This window comes from Balaenoptera physalus, assembly GCF_965194825.1.
Source record: "Balaenoptera physalus genome assembly, chromosome: 20".
NCBI lineage: Eukaryota > Metazoa > Chordata > Mammalia > Artiodactyla > Balaenopteridae > Balaenoptera > Balaenoptera physalus.
The window spans coordinates 56,324,732-56,340,709 of NC_138901.1; the positions used below are offsets into that span (position 1 = coordinate 56,324,732).

The 15,978-nt window shown below is 51.5% G+C and overlaps 1 protein-coding gene across 1 annotated transcript; it reads left to right on the top strand.

Annotated features, from left to right (window-relative positions):
* The first annotated feature begins 6,954 nt into the window (after positions 1-6,954).
* Positions 6,955-13,763, top strand: ATP1B2 (ATPase Na+/K+ transporting subunit beta 2). The gene is made up of 7 exons (XM_082441567.1): positions 6,955-7,677; positions 9,468-9,596; positions 10,307-10,411; positions 10,520-10,725; positions 10,963-11,019; positions 11,802-11,900; positions 12,008-13,763. Exons 1-7 carry the CDS (start codon positions 7,566-7,568, stop codon positions 12,170-12,172), a joined length of 873 nt encoding a protein of 290 aa, XP_082297693.1. The 5' UTR covers positions 6,955-7,565; the 3' UTR covers positions 12,173-13,763.
* The last annotated feature ends 2,215 nt before the right edge of the window (positions 13,764-15,978 follow it).

Here is a 15,978-nt window from a genome sequence, read left to right on the forward strand (position 1 = left end):
TCTGAGGCTGGTCCCCAGAAATCAGGAGGGAAGGGAAGAGATGAGATTTTGTTGTCCTTTAGACAGGCCACTGCTATCCAAGAAAGGAGCAGCAGGGGGCGTGAGTGGGTCATAGAGAGATGGAGCCCTTTGGGAAAAGGGGTGGAGGCAGCAGGGAGAAAGAAAAGGGGGCGGGGGAGAGCAGAGGGAAAAGGCTGCCTCTATCTCTCCTCATCTCGGCCCACTAACTGCGTTCCCAGACAAATTTGTCTTTACTCCATTAAACCGGAACTGGCTTGTGCTGGTCCCAGCTGGAAAGAACAGACAGAGTGGGGAATATCTCTGCCCTTAAAGAATATATGGTGACCCAGCCCTCAGCCCCCAGACCTCTGGAGAATCCTGGTGCCCCATCTCCTCCCTGGGGTACCCTCCTGCCTCAGCCCCCAGCTCCCTGGGAAACTTCATGCCCATCCCCCATCACCAGACCCCATGGGGATCCCAGTGTCCCAGCTTCCTAGGTTACAAGGATCTTCCTACCAGTAACCCAGGCAACAGGGTGAGTCACTCTTTGGACCTGCTGTCCCCCTTCTACAAGGATCAGCCAGGACCTAAATGACCCCAGAGAGTCTCTGGGTTGGAAGACACATCCTAGGCCCCTCCTTGGACCCTCACAATCTCAAGTTTGCAAGTCTATAGCTGCCTCCTTCCCGTCAGAGTGTTTTGCAGGAGAGTCCTCAGCATGTCCAGAGAGCCCAGATTCAACTCTGGTCCCTGGGCAATGTTCAGGGTCAGCCTGGGCCACTTGAATAAGTTCATTCAACTGATATTTACTGAGCACCTACTGTGTACCAGGCACTGTTCTAGACACTGAGAATGCATTGATGAAAAGGATAGACACAATCCCTGCGCTTATGAAGTTCACAGTATAAGAGAGGAGACAGCCAGATAGTCCATAAACAAAAATAAATAAGCAAGGTTATTTCAGATAGTGGTTGTCTCTATAAAGGGAATAAAATCCTGTAGTAGAATCAAGGGTGGTAGGGGAGGGGCAGCATTAGCCGGGTGGTCAGGGAAGGCTTCTCTGAGGCAGTGTCACTTGAGCAGAGACCTGAATAGAAACCTGAAAAGAAACCAGTCCTGTGGGGGTCTCGGGTATGAGCAAGCCAGTGGGGAGAGAGGCTCAAGGGCTTGAACACACCTGGTCCCCACCAAGGGGGTTGTTCTGAGTGGCAAATTCCTGGCCTTGTGTCCCTGAGGAATCTCCCAAGGGCTAGCTTTTCTCTCCTCCCTCTACCCCGTCCTGTCCAGGACACTGTGCTCCCAGCCTCTCTTTCTCCAGCCTGCCCTAGATTCCAAGATTCCTGATTACCATCCAGAGCTGTCTACACTCTTTCATTAAGACTGACTCTGCTTTTACACAGACTCTGCCAGGCTCCCACCAAGGGCACCTACAATGCCAGCCCAGTGTCCCCTGCCTCTCCCACACCCCTAAAAACCATTCTGGAGCTTGACAGCATATGCTGTAGGCTCCAAGCCTGGTCTACCCACTCACTCCACCCTGTGTGTTACCTCTCTTCCCTTCCCTCCTTCCTTCTCTCTCTCTCTCTCTCTCTCTCTCTCTCCCTCTTTCTTTCTTTCAACTAACATTTATTGGACCCTGATAGTATGCCAAACACTGTGTTAGGTACTCCATAGGGACTCCAGAAATGAATAAGACTTCATCCTGGCCCTGGAGAACAGGGGTCTGGGGAGAGAGATAGATATGTAAAATGATGTAATAGGGATCTCTTAGGAAGTGCCAGGAACTTGAACAAATGACTAAACCTCTTTACCTTTCAGTTTCCCCATCTACAAAATGGGCAAGTCACCCTACTCAGGGTTGCCGGGAGGGTTTGGTGGAATCATGTAAGTCAGATGTGTAGCACAGCGCTTGGCATATAGCAAGTGCTCCCTGTATGAGAGATGTTGCTCTTGTTTATATCATTAGCCTCCTGCATAATTCTTGAAATATAAGTCTGAGCCTGCCGGGTGTGGAAGATAAGGAAGGGTGTGTGATGTGGCTGAACCGGGGGCAGGCTGAGATGGAATGAGGGCAGACTGGGAAGGCTCCTTGGGCCATGGGGTGAGAGGCCTTGTAGGTCCTGCTGAGGAGTTGGGGCTTGATCTAGTCAGCGGAGGAACATCTGTGTTTCTTTCCTTTTTTTTAAATTGTGGTAAAATACACATAACATAAAATTTATCATCTTAACCAATTTTTTGAGGAATTTACAATTTAATCAAGATATATTGAATACATGGATGAAATGAAAAGCCAACGGATAAAAAACATTTATACATTAGTTTCAGGTGGCATGGTTTAAAGTCAGGCTAAGTCTTTAACGGTTACAGAATACAAATATATACCTTCATAAAATCACACATACCTTCATCACATAAAATAAAGACACTCTAGGCCATTACACAGACCATGATAAATTGCAAGAAAGGAGAGGTGCTATAATAGTAAATTCAAGCCAGTCAGTTTTCCTCAGTCTTTTACCATCTTAACCATTTTCAAGTGTCCAGTTCAGTGGCATTAAGCTTCACAATGTTGTGCAAATATCACCACCATCCATCTCCAGAACTCTTCATCTTGTAAAACTGAAAATCCGTACCCATGAAATAATAACCCCCTACTTTTCCTCCCCCTGCCCCCATATCTGTGTTTTGGAGCCCTCTTCTTTCCTTGTTCTTGTCTCTACAAAGACCCATCTTGCTGGGAACCCAAACAACTGAGTCCCTGGGATTTGGTTGATAGGGGGAAGGGAGTCATTGGGCACAGACCTAAGACAGGCTCTGGGTATGGGAGAGGGGGTGTGGGAGCTCTTATTCCCTTCTTCCTTTCTGGAGATGCTGGAGGTAGGGCTGGGTTCCGGAAAGAGGTTGGAGGTTTGTAATGGCTCTTTGCCCCCTCACTCCTTCCTCAGCTTGTTTCCCTGTGAACACCAATGCTGCATGGGGTAGCGTGTTCTTTCCTCCCTACCCCCAACCCTCCTCATGCTGACCTCACCTTTAGGAGAAGCCATGGAAGGCAGCAACACTAGCTCAGCCTTACCCCAGAACTGCCCTAAAGGTACAGAAGACATTCATTCTTTCTTTTCCAAGTGAGCCTGGGGTACAGGGCAGAGACTGAACCAACAGTCTGGAGGCCATCTGCAGGCCTGTGTTTGCCAGGCTGTGTGTGTTGAGGGTAAGATCCAGGCCTCATCTCTCCAGATCGAGACTGGCCCATTTCCGTGCTCCTTAACTGATGAAGGAAAAGGCAAGTTGCTTCCCTGAGGTTTCTCGTAGAAGGAGCCATTCCATGTTTAAGCCCAATTCAGCAACCAGGCATTATCTTCGGTAGCTCTGTGGGTTGCTTGGGTATGGAGGATATATAGAAAGCCTTGCTCTGAAAGAGCTTACAGTCTAGCTGAAAAGATAAAATACAAGAGTTTTCAGCCCAGTTGCTCAAGACAAAAACCTAGGCACTAGCCATGGTCATCATTCTACTTCCTAAATAGATTCTGAACCCATCCTCTTGTCTCCATCTGCAAAGCTGCTGCCCTGGTCCAGGTCATCCGTATCTCCCACCCGGACTGCTGCAAAGCCCTGCTACCTGGTCTCCTCGCTTCCCATGGTCCACTCTCACATGGCAGCCATGGTGATTTTCATTAAATTTAATCATGTCAATCCCTTGCTTAAAACCGTAGAATTAAGACTTCCCTGGCGGTCCAGTGGTTAAGACTCTGTGCTTCTACTGCAGGGGGCATGGGTTCGATCCCTGGTCGGGAAACTAAGATCTCATGTGCTGCACAGTGCGGCCAAACAAACAAACAAACAACAACAAAAAACCCACAGAAAAATCCTAAAATTGTTTCTGTGATGGTTGGATTAAAATCCAAACTACTCCCTTTGGCGTACAAGGACCTGTTTGATTTGGCCTCTGCCTACCTCTCAGATCTCTTGCTGTACCAATCTTTCTGTCCCTCATTCAAGCCCAGCCTTTGCACTCACCCTTCCCTCCACCTGGAAAGCTCTTCCCCTACATGTCCCTATGGCTCCTTTGGGTTACTTGGGGCAATTAAAAATTATCTCCTCAGTAAGGCCATCCATGCCCATGCAGGCACTCTGGCACATCACCCTGTTTTATTTTTTTCTGCATAATATTAACATTATTTAATTTGTTTGTTTTTATTGTTTACTGGAATGGGAGTCCCAGGAGCACAGGAACCAGAATAGTGCCTGGCTCTAAGCAAATGCTCATTAGGTACACATTGAATGAATGAATGGGAGTCGGGGCTGGACTCTGAAGGGTGGGCAGTCTTCCAGGATGCGGAAATAAAATGGACAAAGGTGTAAAGTCAGGAGTAAGCACAGCCTGTCCCAGGAGTGGCCAGCTCAGCTCCAGCAGAGGACTAGTTGGGGCCTAGTGGCAAAGGAGGTTGGGGATACAGACTGGATCTAGACATGGAGTACCCTGAAAGTTAGACTGAAGAATCAGGACTGCATCCTGCAAGGTCACAGGAAGCCACCGAAGACCTTTGAGCTGAGGGGTGGCCTAATTAAAACTGTATTTTGAGGGGCTTCCCTGGTGGCGCAGTGGTTGAGAATCTGCCTGCCAATGCAGGGGACACGGGTTCGAGCCCTGGTCTGGGAGGATCCCACATGCCGTGGAGCAACTAGGCCCGTGAGCCACAACTACTGAGCCTGCACGTCTGGAGCCTGTGCTCCGCAACAAGAGAGGCTGCGATAGTGAGAGGCCCGTGCACCGCGATGAAGAGTGGGCCCCACTTGCCACAACTAGAGAAAGCCCTCGCACAGAAACGAAGACCCAACACAGCCAAAAGTAAATAAATTAAAAAAATAAAATAAAATAAGGTACCGCTTACTTTAAAAAACAAAACAAAACAAAACAAAAAACAACAACAAAAAAACTGTATTTTGAGAAAATTAATCCAGAGTCTGCTGCAGAAGGGACTGAAGTAAGACCAGCTGCATAATTTGTGGGACCCAGTGCAATATGAAAATGTGGAATCCCTTGTTCAAAAAGCAGGAAAAAAGTGCCGTTCGGGTACTAAAATATAAAATATTTTCCTTTCTTCCATTGTTCTTCTCTCGACTTTTCATGATATTTTAAATTTATTTAATGTTATTCTAGATAAAGAAAATAACATTTTGGGGACTTCCCTGGTAGTCAGGGGTTAAGAATCCGCCTTCCAATTCAGGGGACTCGGGTTCGATCCCTGGTCGGGGAACTAACATCCCACATGCCGCAGGGCAACTAAGCCCACGCACTGCAACTACTGAGCCTGCGTGCTCTGGAGGCCGCGCACCACAACCAGAGAGCCTGCACGCCACAACTAAGAGCTGACGCAGCCTAAATAAATAAATATTTTTTAAAAAGAAAATAACATTTTTAAAAATAAATTTATTTATTTAGTTTTGGCTACATTGGGTCTTCATTGCTGCATGCGGGCTTTCTCTAGTTGCGGAGAGCAGGGGCTACTCTTCGTTGCAGTGCGCGGGCTTCTTATTGCGGTGGTTTCTCTTGTTGTGGAGCACGGGCTCTAGGCGGGTGGGCTTCAGTAGTTGTGGCTTGCGGGCCCTAGAGCGCAGGCTCAGTAGTTGTGAGCACGGGCTTAGTTGCTCCGAGACATGTGGGATCTTCCCGGACCAGGGCTCAAACCTGTGTCCCCTGCATTGGCAGGCGGATTCTTAACCACTGCGCCACCAAGGAAGTCCCAGATAATGATTCTTTTTTTTTTTTTTTTTTTAATTTATTATTTATGGCTGTGTTGGGTCTTCGTTTCTGTGCGAGGGCTTTCTCTAGTTGTGGCAAACGGGGGCCACTCTTCATCGCGGTGCGCCAGATGATGATTCTTAACAGGAGGTCTTTCGAGGCCCATGTACCTCCCTACTAGACTGTGGGTCTCTGGAGCCCTGTGAGAACCACGACTTTACCTCCCCAGCGGTGGGTTGCACAAGGTCTCTAGTAGGTGCTCAATAAATGTCTGTTGACCCAAATGGGCAAATGAGGAGAGTTCAGACATGGGGGTGGGAGGAGGCAGAACACCTAAGCAGATGGGGCTCCAGGGCTGGGGTCTCAGGGCAGTATTGGGGGCTGGGAATGCGGCGTTGGAAGGCCTTTTTTGTCCCCCTAATATTTACTTGGTCGCGTCAGGTCTTAGTTGTAGCAGGCGGGCTCCTTAGTTGCGGCATGCACGTGGCATCTAGTTCCCTGACCAGGGATGGAACCAGGGCCCCCTGCATTGGGAGCGCGGAGTCTTAACCACTGCGCCACCAGGGAAGTCCCTGGAAGGGTTTCATGAGAGATGTGGTGGGAAAGCAGGGAAGCCCCCAGGCTTGGGGAGAAGCACGTGGTGGGAGAAGCGGCAGTGGGACTGGAGTAGGAGGTGTCGGGGGGATTGGTAGCGGCTCCCATAGGGGGAATTTCCCTCCTGTGGTGGCCTCTATTGATCTCTTTGAGGCCTGTTCTAGCTTCCAGCCCACCTGGTGTAGTACCTCAGCTGGTCTCTTCGATCTGTTTTTCTTGATCTCTGGCTCCTTCTCTATTCGTCTCACATTCTGCCCTGTCTCCTGGATATTAGTCTCTTTCTAACTCCCTGCCTGGGGCCCCCATCTCAGCATATATCTGCTTTCCTTTCTGTCTTCTGTGTCTCTCTGGGGTTATCTTACCCTCTACTCCGCCCGGACACGCCCTCTATCCTCTCCACCCACCCACATCTAGTCCAGTACCTGGGGTGGGGGTAAGGGAAAGACCTCTAGGTCCTGAAGAGGCGTCAGGGGGGCGGGCCCAATTCCTTTCTCCAAATTTGCATATGCATGAAGTCTCCCAGGCCAGCAGCGAGGAGGCGGGGCCTCTGGGGGGGTGGGAAGGGGGCGGGCACCCCCGGAGCCGCGGAGTATATAGACTGCGCGCCGCGGCTGCCGGCCCCGCACTGCTGAAGAGCGGAGCCTCCGCCCTGGGGACCCCTATCCCTGCCTGTCCCCCCCCAACTGCGCGTCCCCACCCCACCCCACCCCCGCGGCCGAGCCATCGCTGGTGTGGCGGTCTCCGCTAGGCAGAAGAGCCTTGAACGGTCACCCAACCCCGCTCCACAGCCTCTTTGCATCTCGGATTTCGGGGCGGCCCCCTCCCCCACCTCTCCCTGCCTCTTTGCACCCCGATTTTTTATGCGCTTCTCTGGGGTTTTGCAGCCGTCTATTTTTGCATCCCTTTTCGTTTTGCTTCTGGGAGGTTTGGGGGGTGAAGCTGCGTTCGCACCCCTTCCCTTTTTATCCTCCCGTGCTCGGACAACCCCCCTTTTCATTGCAGTGGTGGGGGGGCCTAGGTTCTGTGCATCCTACGCCGCGCCGCCAGCACCCCGCACCGTGTGGCCCTGCGCCCCGGAATTTGCAGCAGCTGCATATCTGAGGGGGGGCTCTCCCTCGCCCCCGCTGCCTTTGCTTCCCGCGCGTTCTGGTGCGTGAGGGGGCTTCACGCGCCGCACCCCGGCTTCTCCGTAGCCCCCCGCCCCGCGCGGGACTCGCCCCCAGCCGTCAAGATGGTCATTCAGAAAGAGAAGAAGAGCTGCGGGCAGGTGGTTGAGGAGTGGAAGGAGTTCGTGTGGAACCCGAGGACGCACCAGTTCATGGGCCGCACCGGGACCAGCTGGGGTATGCGGGGCCGGCCGCGCGAGGGGTGGGGGGTCCGCCGGGCGACGCCCCGGGGACACGAGGTCCCGCCGGCGCAGCCCTAGCTCCCTTCCCGGGTCCCCGGCGTCCGGCCCCCCTGCCGGGCTCTGGGCTGGGAGGGCGCCGAATCGCCGGTCTAATCTCCCTGGCTGGCCGCTGCGGAGGCGGAGAAAGTAGGTCACTGCCGCCTTCCCGCCCCCCGCGGAGCCCCCTCGCTCGGGGGGTCGCGGGCTCTGAGCGCGTGTCCGCGCCGCGGCGCTCGCGCTCGCTGTCGGGGGCCGGTCAGCTCGTCACAGTCGCCCCCCTTCCCCAGAAGAGAGACCCTTCCCTCCCTCTGACTCTCACTAGCTAGCCAGGCCCGTCTATTTTTAGCTCGAGCCCACCCCTTGGACCCTGGGAACGTTCATGAGCGGGCGGGTCTTGGAGAGGTGGGGTGTGTGTTGGAGGGGGTTCTTCACAGCGGAAGTTGTCTGTGTCCTACTACCGGGTGTTTTGGAGCCTTCTGTGACTGCTTGGCGGGCGGGGGGCTGTTGCGCCGGGGTGACATTGGGAGGTTTTCGGGGCTGGGTGTTCGGCTCAGATGTCGCAGGCGGAGGGAGTGGTCACTAGTGGTGAGACATGTACATCATCCGGCCCAGTGTGTCTGTGGGCTTGAGTGGCTTGGCTCCTTCCCCACCCATACCTTGGCGCCACTGGGGAGGCGTGGAGGGAGTTGCGTCTGGGTGAGGGTCCCGTGCTGGGCATAGGTGCCAGTGAGGGGTGGAATTCTTCCGAAAGGGATTTTCAAGCTGGGGAGTCGAAGCACAGGAGACATTGTGCGACACAGCTTACAGTTCATCCACACTAATTGAATGCTGTCCCCATTAGCCCAGCCACTTGGGGCACTTGAGGTGGGTCCGATGCAGTCCTTGCTGCAGGAAACTTGAAGTCCACTCCCTGGGACTGGAGGGATGGATCCACGAGTGCTTGGGAGAATCTGAGAAGGCTTCCTGAGTGAAGTGTCTTCTGAGATGGAAGGACTGGGGGTCAGGGCTGGTGGAAAGAGCAGGTGCTCACACTAGGCTGAGGAGTGACGGAGTGACGTGTCACATCCACCAAGGACCAGCTCTATGACTGAAAGGCTATTGGAGGTCTACGTTTACTCCTGCCTCTGCCCTGGGTGCTGTGTGGGAATTGGGGGGTGGGGGGAACTGTTGAAGGTTCTGGACAGCTGTCTCTGAGAGACTTTGTAGCTTGGCAGGAGCCTCATTCAAGGTTTGGCTTTTGTGGGGCTCTGAGAGAGAGATTTTGCTATTTGAGTGTGGGCGTCCACACCCTGAGGGATGGGATAAGAGTTTGGCTGTGAATTGGGGCCAATGCCATCTTGAAAGTCATCGTGCTAGACAGGTTCAAGCATGAGTACCGATACAGTGGTATCAGATATTGTGCCTTTTCAGGGCCACGAAGGTTGAGAAGTTGGGAACGTAATTTGTGGCAAAATGACTGCGGCCTATACTATGAGTTGTGCCAGCAACAAGAGTTTAGGTCTCTTGTGGCCTCCACAAGGTCGGGCTTCACTGTGCTGTGGGACCAGGAAGGGCTGGGAGTCATGGCTGGAAGCCAGACACAACTGCCGTTTTTCAGCTTGTCTCCTTTTGCTTCCAGGGGAAGGCTTCCCAAGGCTCTGCGATCCATTCCTGTGCAGAACCTCTGAGTGGGAGAGGGGTGTGTGGGGATAGGTCAGGTCATCGAGGGAGACCTGGAACCTGCTGACCCTGTTTCCTCCTCCTTAGCCTTTATCCTCCTCTTCTACCTCGTCTTCTATGGCTTCCTCACCGCCATGTTCACCCTCACCATGTGGGTGATGCTGCAGACGGTCTCTGACCATACCCCCAAGTACCAGGACCGACTGGCCACACCGGGTGAGTGATGAGGCTCCCCCACCAGCCACCCTAACTGCTCTCGTGCCCCCAGGTATCCAAAAGGAACTCACAGGCTGAGAACTGTCAGCTCTTCTCAGAGGTTTGGTTCTGATGATCCAGTCACCATGTGCTGGGGAGTTCTTTTTTTTTAATTACTTATTTATTTTATTTTTGGCTGCGTTGAGTCTTCATTGCCCACGCAGGCTTTCTCTAGTTGCGGCGAGTGGGGGCTACTCTTCATTGTGGTGTGCGGGCTTCTTATTGCGGTGGCTTCTCTTGTTGCAGAGCACGGGCTCTAGGCGTGTGGGCTTCAGTAGTTGTGGCACACAGGCTCAGTAGTTGTGGCTCACAGGCTCTAGAGCGCAGGCTCGGTAGTTGTGGCACACGGGCTTAGTTGCTCTGCAGCATGGGGGATCTTCCCGGACCAGGGCTCAAACCTGTGTCCCCTGCATTGGCAGGTGGATTCTTAAGCACTGCGCCACCAGGGAAGCCCTGGGGAGTTCTTCTTGAAGTCTGCCTTCCCATTTCCCACACCTGAGAGCTCTGTGATCTGGGGAGGTGGCAGATGTTCACAGGAGATCTCCCTCCCGGGAAGACGATCTCGGATCTTCACCTGTCCCTCACCCTGGTGTTCCCTATGTCCATCTTTTTCCCTCTGTGTGTGGTCCCTCATCTTATATATACCCCTCACTCTCGCCTTTGTTGATTAGGCTTGATGATTCGCCCTAAGACTGAGAACCTTGATGTCATTGTCAATGTCAGTGACACTGAAAGCTGGGACCAGCATGTTCAGAAGCTCAACAAGTTCCTGGAGCGTGAGTATGGGGCTGGTGATGTGGCTGTGCAGGACCTCAGGGCAGGGGACTGGGGACCCTGGGAGCAGAACATGAGGCCTGTGACTCTCCCCCCACCCCCTTCCGTAGCTTACAATGACTCCATCCAAGCCCAAAAGAATGATGTCTGCCTCCCTGGGCGCTATTACGAACAACCAGATAACGGAGTTCTCAACTACCCAAAACGTGCCTGCCAGTTCAACCGGACCCAGCTGGGCGACTGCTCTGGCATTGGGGACCCCACCCACTATGGTTACAGCACGGGACAGCCCTGTGTCTTCATCAAGATGAACCGGGTACTCATGGCCTTAGTTCCCAGGGGGAACGGAGGAGGGAGCTGGGGCTACCATCTGCTGGCAGTTGCTTTCTTTTGCTGGGGCTCTTGGGCTTTGGGAGATTTTTAGATGTTTGAGTGGCTGAGAGAACAAGAGAGATGGGGCCATTGGAGGCTGAGATCGTGGTTGGAAGGCTGGATACTTGTGTCTTTGACAACTTCTTTCTTTAACCCTCACCACTCTCTCTCCTCGCTCCAGGTCATCAACTTCTACGCAGGAGCAAACCAGAGCATGAATGTTACCTGTGTGGGGAAGGTGAGTTTGTTGGGCCTTGTGCACCTGTTTGTCCTTCATGGTTTCCATGTCATTCACTCATCTCTCCCTGTCTTCTTTGCTCCCAGAGGCTCCATCACTCTAGGGACAAGGGGGTAAGAGTGGGCTCCAGTATGGCTCAAACTCCAAGGGGCTGCCACCCGTCTTGCTTCTCTCTAGGATGCAGAAGTCTGCTCTTTTGTGTGGATAGACACCCCCTTCCTGACTCCACCCAAACCCCTGCTTCTGGCTTCTCTCCCTAATCCTTCCATGTTCTCCTCTATTCCCTGACCATGTCTTCTGCTCTCCATCCCATGTCTCTCCTATCCCTCAGTTCTTTTTAGGTATCTGGTAGCTGCTGATCTGTAAGCACCACCTGCCACCACTGAGTTGTCCTTGGAACCCTGCTCCCCCCACCTCTGTCCTCTCTAGGAACTTCCCGCCCCTCTTCATTCATCCCCCTCCTTGTTTCCTACTGAGTCCTTACTCATTTATCTGTTCTCTCTTGGCTCCGCTCCAGAAACCGATTCCTGAGGATGGGGTAAGAATTTGGGGTGGGAGGGCAGTAGGAGGCTTCAGGCTCATTAGCGCCCTGGAGGCCTTCCCAGTCTGATGGAAGAGACGGGACACCCGCTCCTGCGCACGCGCAAACGCACCAGCCTCCGCGCTCAAGGGATACGGATATGAGACAGGATAATTTGGGGGTGAAGGAGGAACAAAGGGAAGTCTGGCGAGCGTCTGGGTTCCCTCACATGCTCTCCCCCACCCTCCTGCGCCCCCCACAGCGAGATGAAGATGCTGAGAATCTCGGCAACTTCGTCATGTTCCCTGCGAACGGCAACATCGACCTCATGTACTTCCCCTACTATGGCAAGAAGTTCCATGTAAGTCCCATGGGAGGCCGGGTGCTGGCTCCTGCAGGGGAGCGGGGCCCTGGGGAGGAGGCCGAGTTGCCGCGGGCCTGGAGCCTCGCTCTCCTCCTCTGGCCCAGGTGAACTACACGCAGCCCCTGGTGGCCGTGAAGTTCCTGAATGTGACCCCCAACGTGGAGGTGAACGTGGAGTGCCGGGTCAACGCCGCCAACATCGCCACTGACGACGAGCGCGACAAGTTTGCTGGGCGCGTGGCCTTCAAACTCCGCATCAACAAAACCTGAGGCCCCTTCCTCCCGCCCCCACCTCTTTCCTACGGATGCTTCTGGAATATCCCTGACCCTGCCTGATCCCTCCCTCACCCACCCCAAAGGTATTTTTTATAACAGAGCTCTGGCTTGTCTGAGTCCCTTTTCCTTTACTTCTGAACCCGACCTGATGTCTGTCGTGATTCCCTGGCTACGCACATTTTCCACTATCTTCTTCCCACGCTAGCTCAGTCAGGGACAGGGAGATGGGACCCCAAGGCGGTCACAGAGGAGTTGGGAGCCTTTCTAGTCGTGGTGTAGCTGTGAGTGAGGTGTCCTCACAGCTACCCACCTGTCCTGCCCTCTTATCCCCTGAGAGCTATAGAAAATGCCCACCCACCCACCTACACACACATCTCATTTCACCCCTTACTTCCAGACACTAAGGTGGCGCTCAATTCTGTTTTTTAAATTGAAGGAGAATTGACTTACAACACTACGTTAGTTCCAGGTGCACAGCAGAGGGATTTAATATTTCTGTACGTTAGAGTGGTCACCAGTGTGGCCCTCTATCCCTCCATTCCAGCTCAGCTGCTGTCACCTTCCTCTGTCTGCCACGCCTTCTGCCTGTCTACGACAGTCAGTCGCTGTCTCAGTGGCTTTTGACTTGTCTGGCTCCTCTGGCCGGTCTTTCCCCACTTCTCCATCCCCATTCCCTCCACTGAAAGGGGGACCGTTTGTAATTGAGGACCGGGTGGCTCTGTGGCCTTTTCCCTCTTTCCTGGCACATCTGGCTTCTCACCCCACGTTGACTACGTGAGCTGGGAATGAGGGTCTGAAGGAGAAATCCATGTTGGTTCTTGAAAATTCTCTTCCTAGCGCCTCCTGTCACCCAGCTAGGCACTCAGAGGGGCGGGGTTGACCTAGGCTGAATGTCCACTTTGTTTTTGCCGATGGCTCCCTTCCCCCTGTTCACTTTCCCAGAATATCCTGCAAGTTCCACTTCCCAGGCGCCCTGGGGGAGGGGCAGCCATTTTGGCTAGGTCCCCAGTGGCCACCTTGGAAACGTCAGCTGGCTATGGGACTATTCCACCTCCTTCCCCTGGGCCCAGATATGCCCCCACCATTCTCTCTCTGGCTTCTCTTAGCAAGTTATCAACTAATCACTAACTCCTTCCCTTTTCTCTGCATGCCAGCCTGAAAATTGCAAATACCTCCTCCATCTAAGGCTCTGAATTTCTTGGCTCCATCTCCTTCAGACCCCTTTGCCTTCTTAAACAACCCCATAGTGCCCATAGAATGTTAAATGAGGGACTGCCTGTGATCTTGAGTTATAGAGGCATTTTAACTCTTTCTTTTCCCACGTCCTTCACTTCCTCACCTCTGACTTCCTTTTTTTTTGATGCTGCAGCTTCCACACCCCACCCACAGATGGACTCTCCTCTGTTTTTCTCTCGCTGGATCTGAGTCTCTTCCCTTTGGGTCCCCATGTTTTCCTGCACTCCCCTCACCCCAGTGGTCTCTCTCTGCAGTTATTTAATGCCTGTGTCAGATCTACTGTAAAAAGAGGATAAAGTACAATAAAATGAGAGCAATTATATATATATAAATATATATCATACAGGGAGCCCTGTGTGCAGGTTGTTCCTTTCTGAGCATTTGGAAGAGCCCTGGGAAGGGGGTGGGGGTGGATTTGGGTGACCTGGGAGTTACCCAGCCCTGGGGGGACCCCTCCCCAGCTTTGATCTCTTCCATCCAATGTCCAACCTCCTAGATTGCTCCATCACGTGTACCATCTTGAGATCACTCAATACAAGACAGGCAAGAAGACTACGTCCTTTCCTACAGCAATACTTATAAAGTGCCTACTATGTGCGTTCTAGGCACCAGGAAGACACACTTATGAAAGAGGCAGAGTTCCTGCCCCCAAGGAACTCCCCAGTTTAACAGGAGAGGGGAGGAGCACACGAGAAACTCTCAAACCAGGTAGACCTAAATGTATTTCCAGGAAGGGGAGAAAGCTGGTGAGGACAAAATTCAGAGTGGTCACCAACTCCCTGTGGGGGCTTCGAAGGGCTTAAAGGATGTGGTGGTTTTCGGGGGAGAGACTAGCATCAGCAAATGCCCGGAGACAGATGAGGAAAATTGACCAGAAGAAACAGATCTCAAAACAATATGAAACGTAGGAGCCCAGTTTTGTGCATAAAAAAAGTACACACACAAGCATAGAAAAAAAGGATGGATGAGTCTATACCACAGTGTTGATTGTGGTATTTGTGGATGGCTTTATAGCTAATTTTTATTTTCTTGGGGCTTATTTGTTTTTGTTTGCAATGAGTTCCTCAATATTTGCCTTGAAAAATAACTTTATTACTTATGCATACACATATATACACAGTTTTATCATGAATGCATAGTACACACACACAGACACACACACACAGAGGGATTGCTGGGTTTTGGTCATTGTTACACCAAAATTAGATCATATTATACACAATTTTGTGCATCTCACTGTGTTCACTCAATTTCACCTGGCCTGGTAGAGCTCTAATTCATCTTTTTAAATGGCTGCATAAAATTTTTTTCTATTGGGTCGTTCTTCCCTTGTTAATTTGTTAGAGCTCCTTGACATTTGTAGATATAAACTGTTTTATGCATTGTAGAATTTCCCCCAATCGATTGTTTGCCTCTTGAGTTTGTGGTTTCTTTTAGTGTTAAAAGTGGTTTCTTTTCCTTTTTTTTTTTTTTGGCCACACCTCCTGGCTTGTGGGATCTTAGTTCTCCTGAGCAGGGATTGAACTCAGGCCCTCGGCAGTGTAAGCGCAAAGTCCTAACCACTGGACCACCAGGGAATTCCTGGTTAGTTTTTCATAGAGTCAAATATGCTTTAGTTGTTCTTTTGCGGTTTCTGGGTTTCCATTCAGTAGTGTATACTCTTGTTTTGTAAATTTTTTTGACAGGATTTTATTTCATTTCAATTTTTACATTCATCTTAATTCATTTGATCTATTTTTTAAAAAATTAAACTGACTTTATTTATTTTTGGCCATGCCTCTCGGCTTGCGGGATCTTCCCCGACCAGGGATCAAACCCGGGCCCCCTGCAGTGGAAGCACAGAGTCCTAACCACTGGACCACAAGGAATTCCCATATTTGGTCTATTTTTGTTTCTTTTTGTGTGTGGTGTGAATGAGGAGTCTGGTTTAATTTTACTTTTTAGTTGTGTCAGCTTCATTTAAAAAAAAATCCTTTATTTACCCCCATTGAATTGAAATGCCAGCTTCGGCTGTATAATACATTTTGCTGTATGCTGAGATCTACTTCCGGATTCATTACTGGCTTGTCTACCGTACACCAAGCCATACTGATCTGATTCCAGTAGTTTTATAGTATGTTTTCTGATATCTAGCAAGGCAAGTAAGGCTCCGCCCATTCCTTTTTAAAAACAACTATTGGCTATTTTGGGGCACTTATTCTTCTCTATAATTTTTTATAAAAATAAATAAATTTATTTATTTATTTATTTTTGGTTGTGTTGGGTCTTCGTTGCTGTGCGCAGGCTTTCTCTAGTTGCATTGAGCAAGTCTACTCTTCGTTGTGGTGTGCAGGCTTCTCATTGCAGTGGCTTCTCTTGTTGTGGAGCACGGGCTCCAGGTGCACGGGCTTCAGTAGTTGTGGCACATGGGCTCAGTAGTTGTGGCTCGCAGGCTCTAGAGCGCAGGCTCAATAGTTGTGGCACATGGGCTTAGTTGCTCCACAGCATGTGGGATCTTCCGGGACCAGGGATCGAACCCCTGTCCCCTGCATTGGCAGGTGGATTCTTAAACACTGTGCCACCAG

What these genes read in the sequence shown, in the direction of transcription:
- ATP1B2 (XM_082441567.1), top strand. Translation starts at nt 7,566, where the DNA reads ATGGTCATTCAGAAAGAGAAGAAGAGCTGCGGGCAGGTGGTTGAGGAG. An exon ending in GGACCGACTGGCCACACCGG is followed by an intron (nt 9,597 to 10,306) that starts GTGAGTGATGAG and finishes TTTGTTGATTAG; the next exon opens with GCTTGATGATTCGCCCTAAG. An exon ending in GCTCAACAAGTTCCTGGAGC is followed by an intron (nt 10,412 to 10,519) that starts GTGAGTATGGGG and finishes CCCCTTCCGTAG; the next exon opens with CTTACAATGACTCCATCCAA.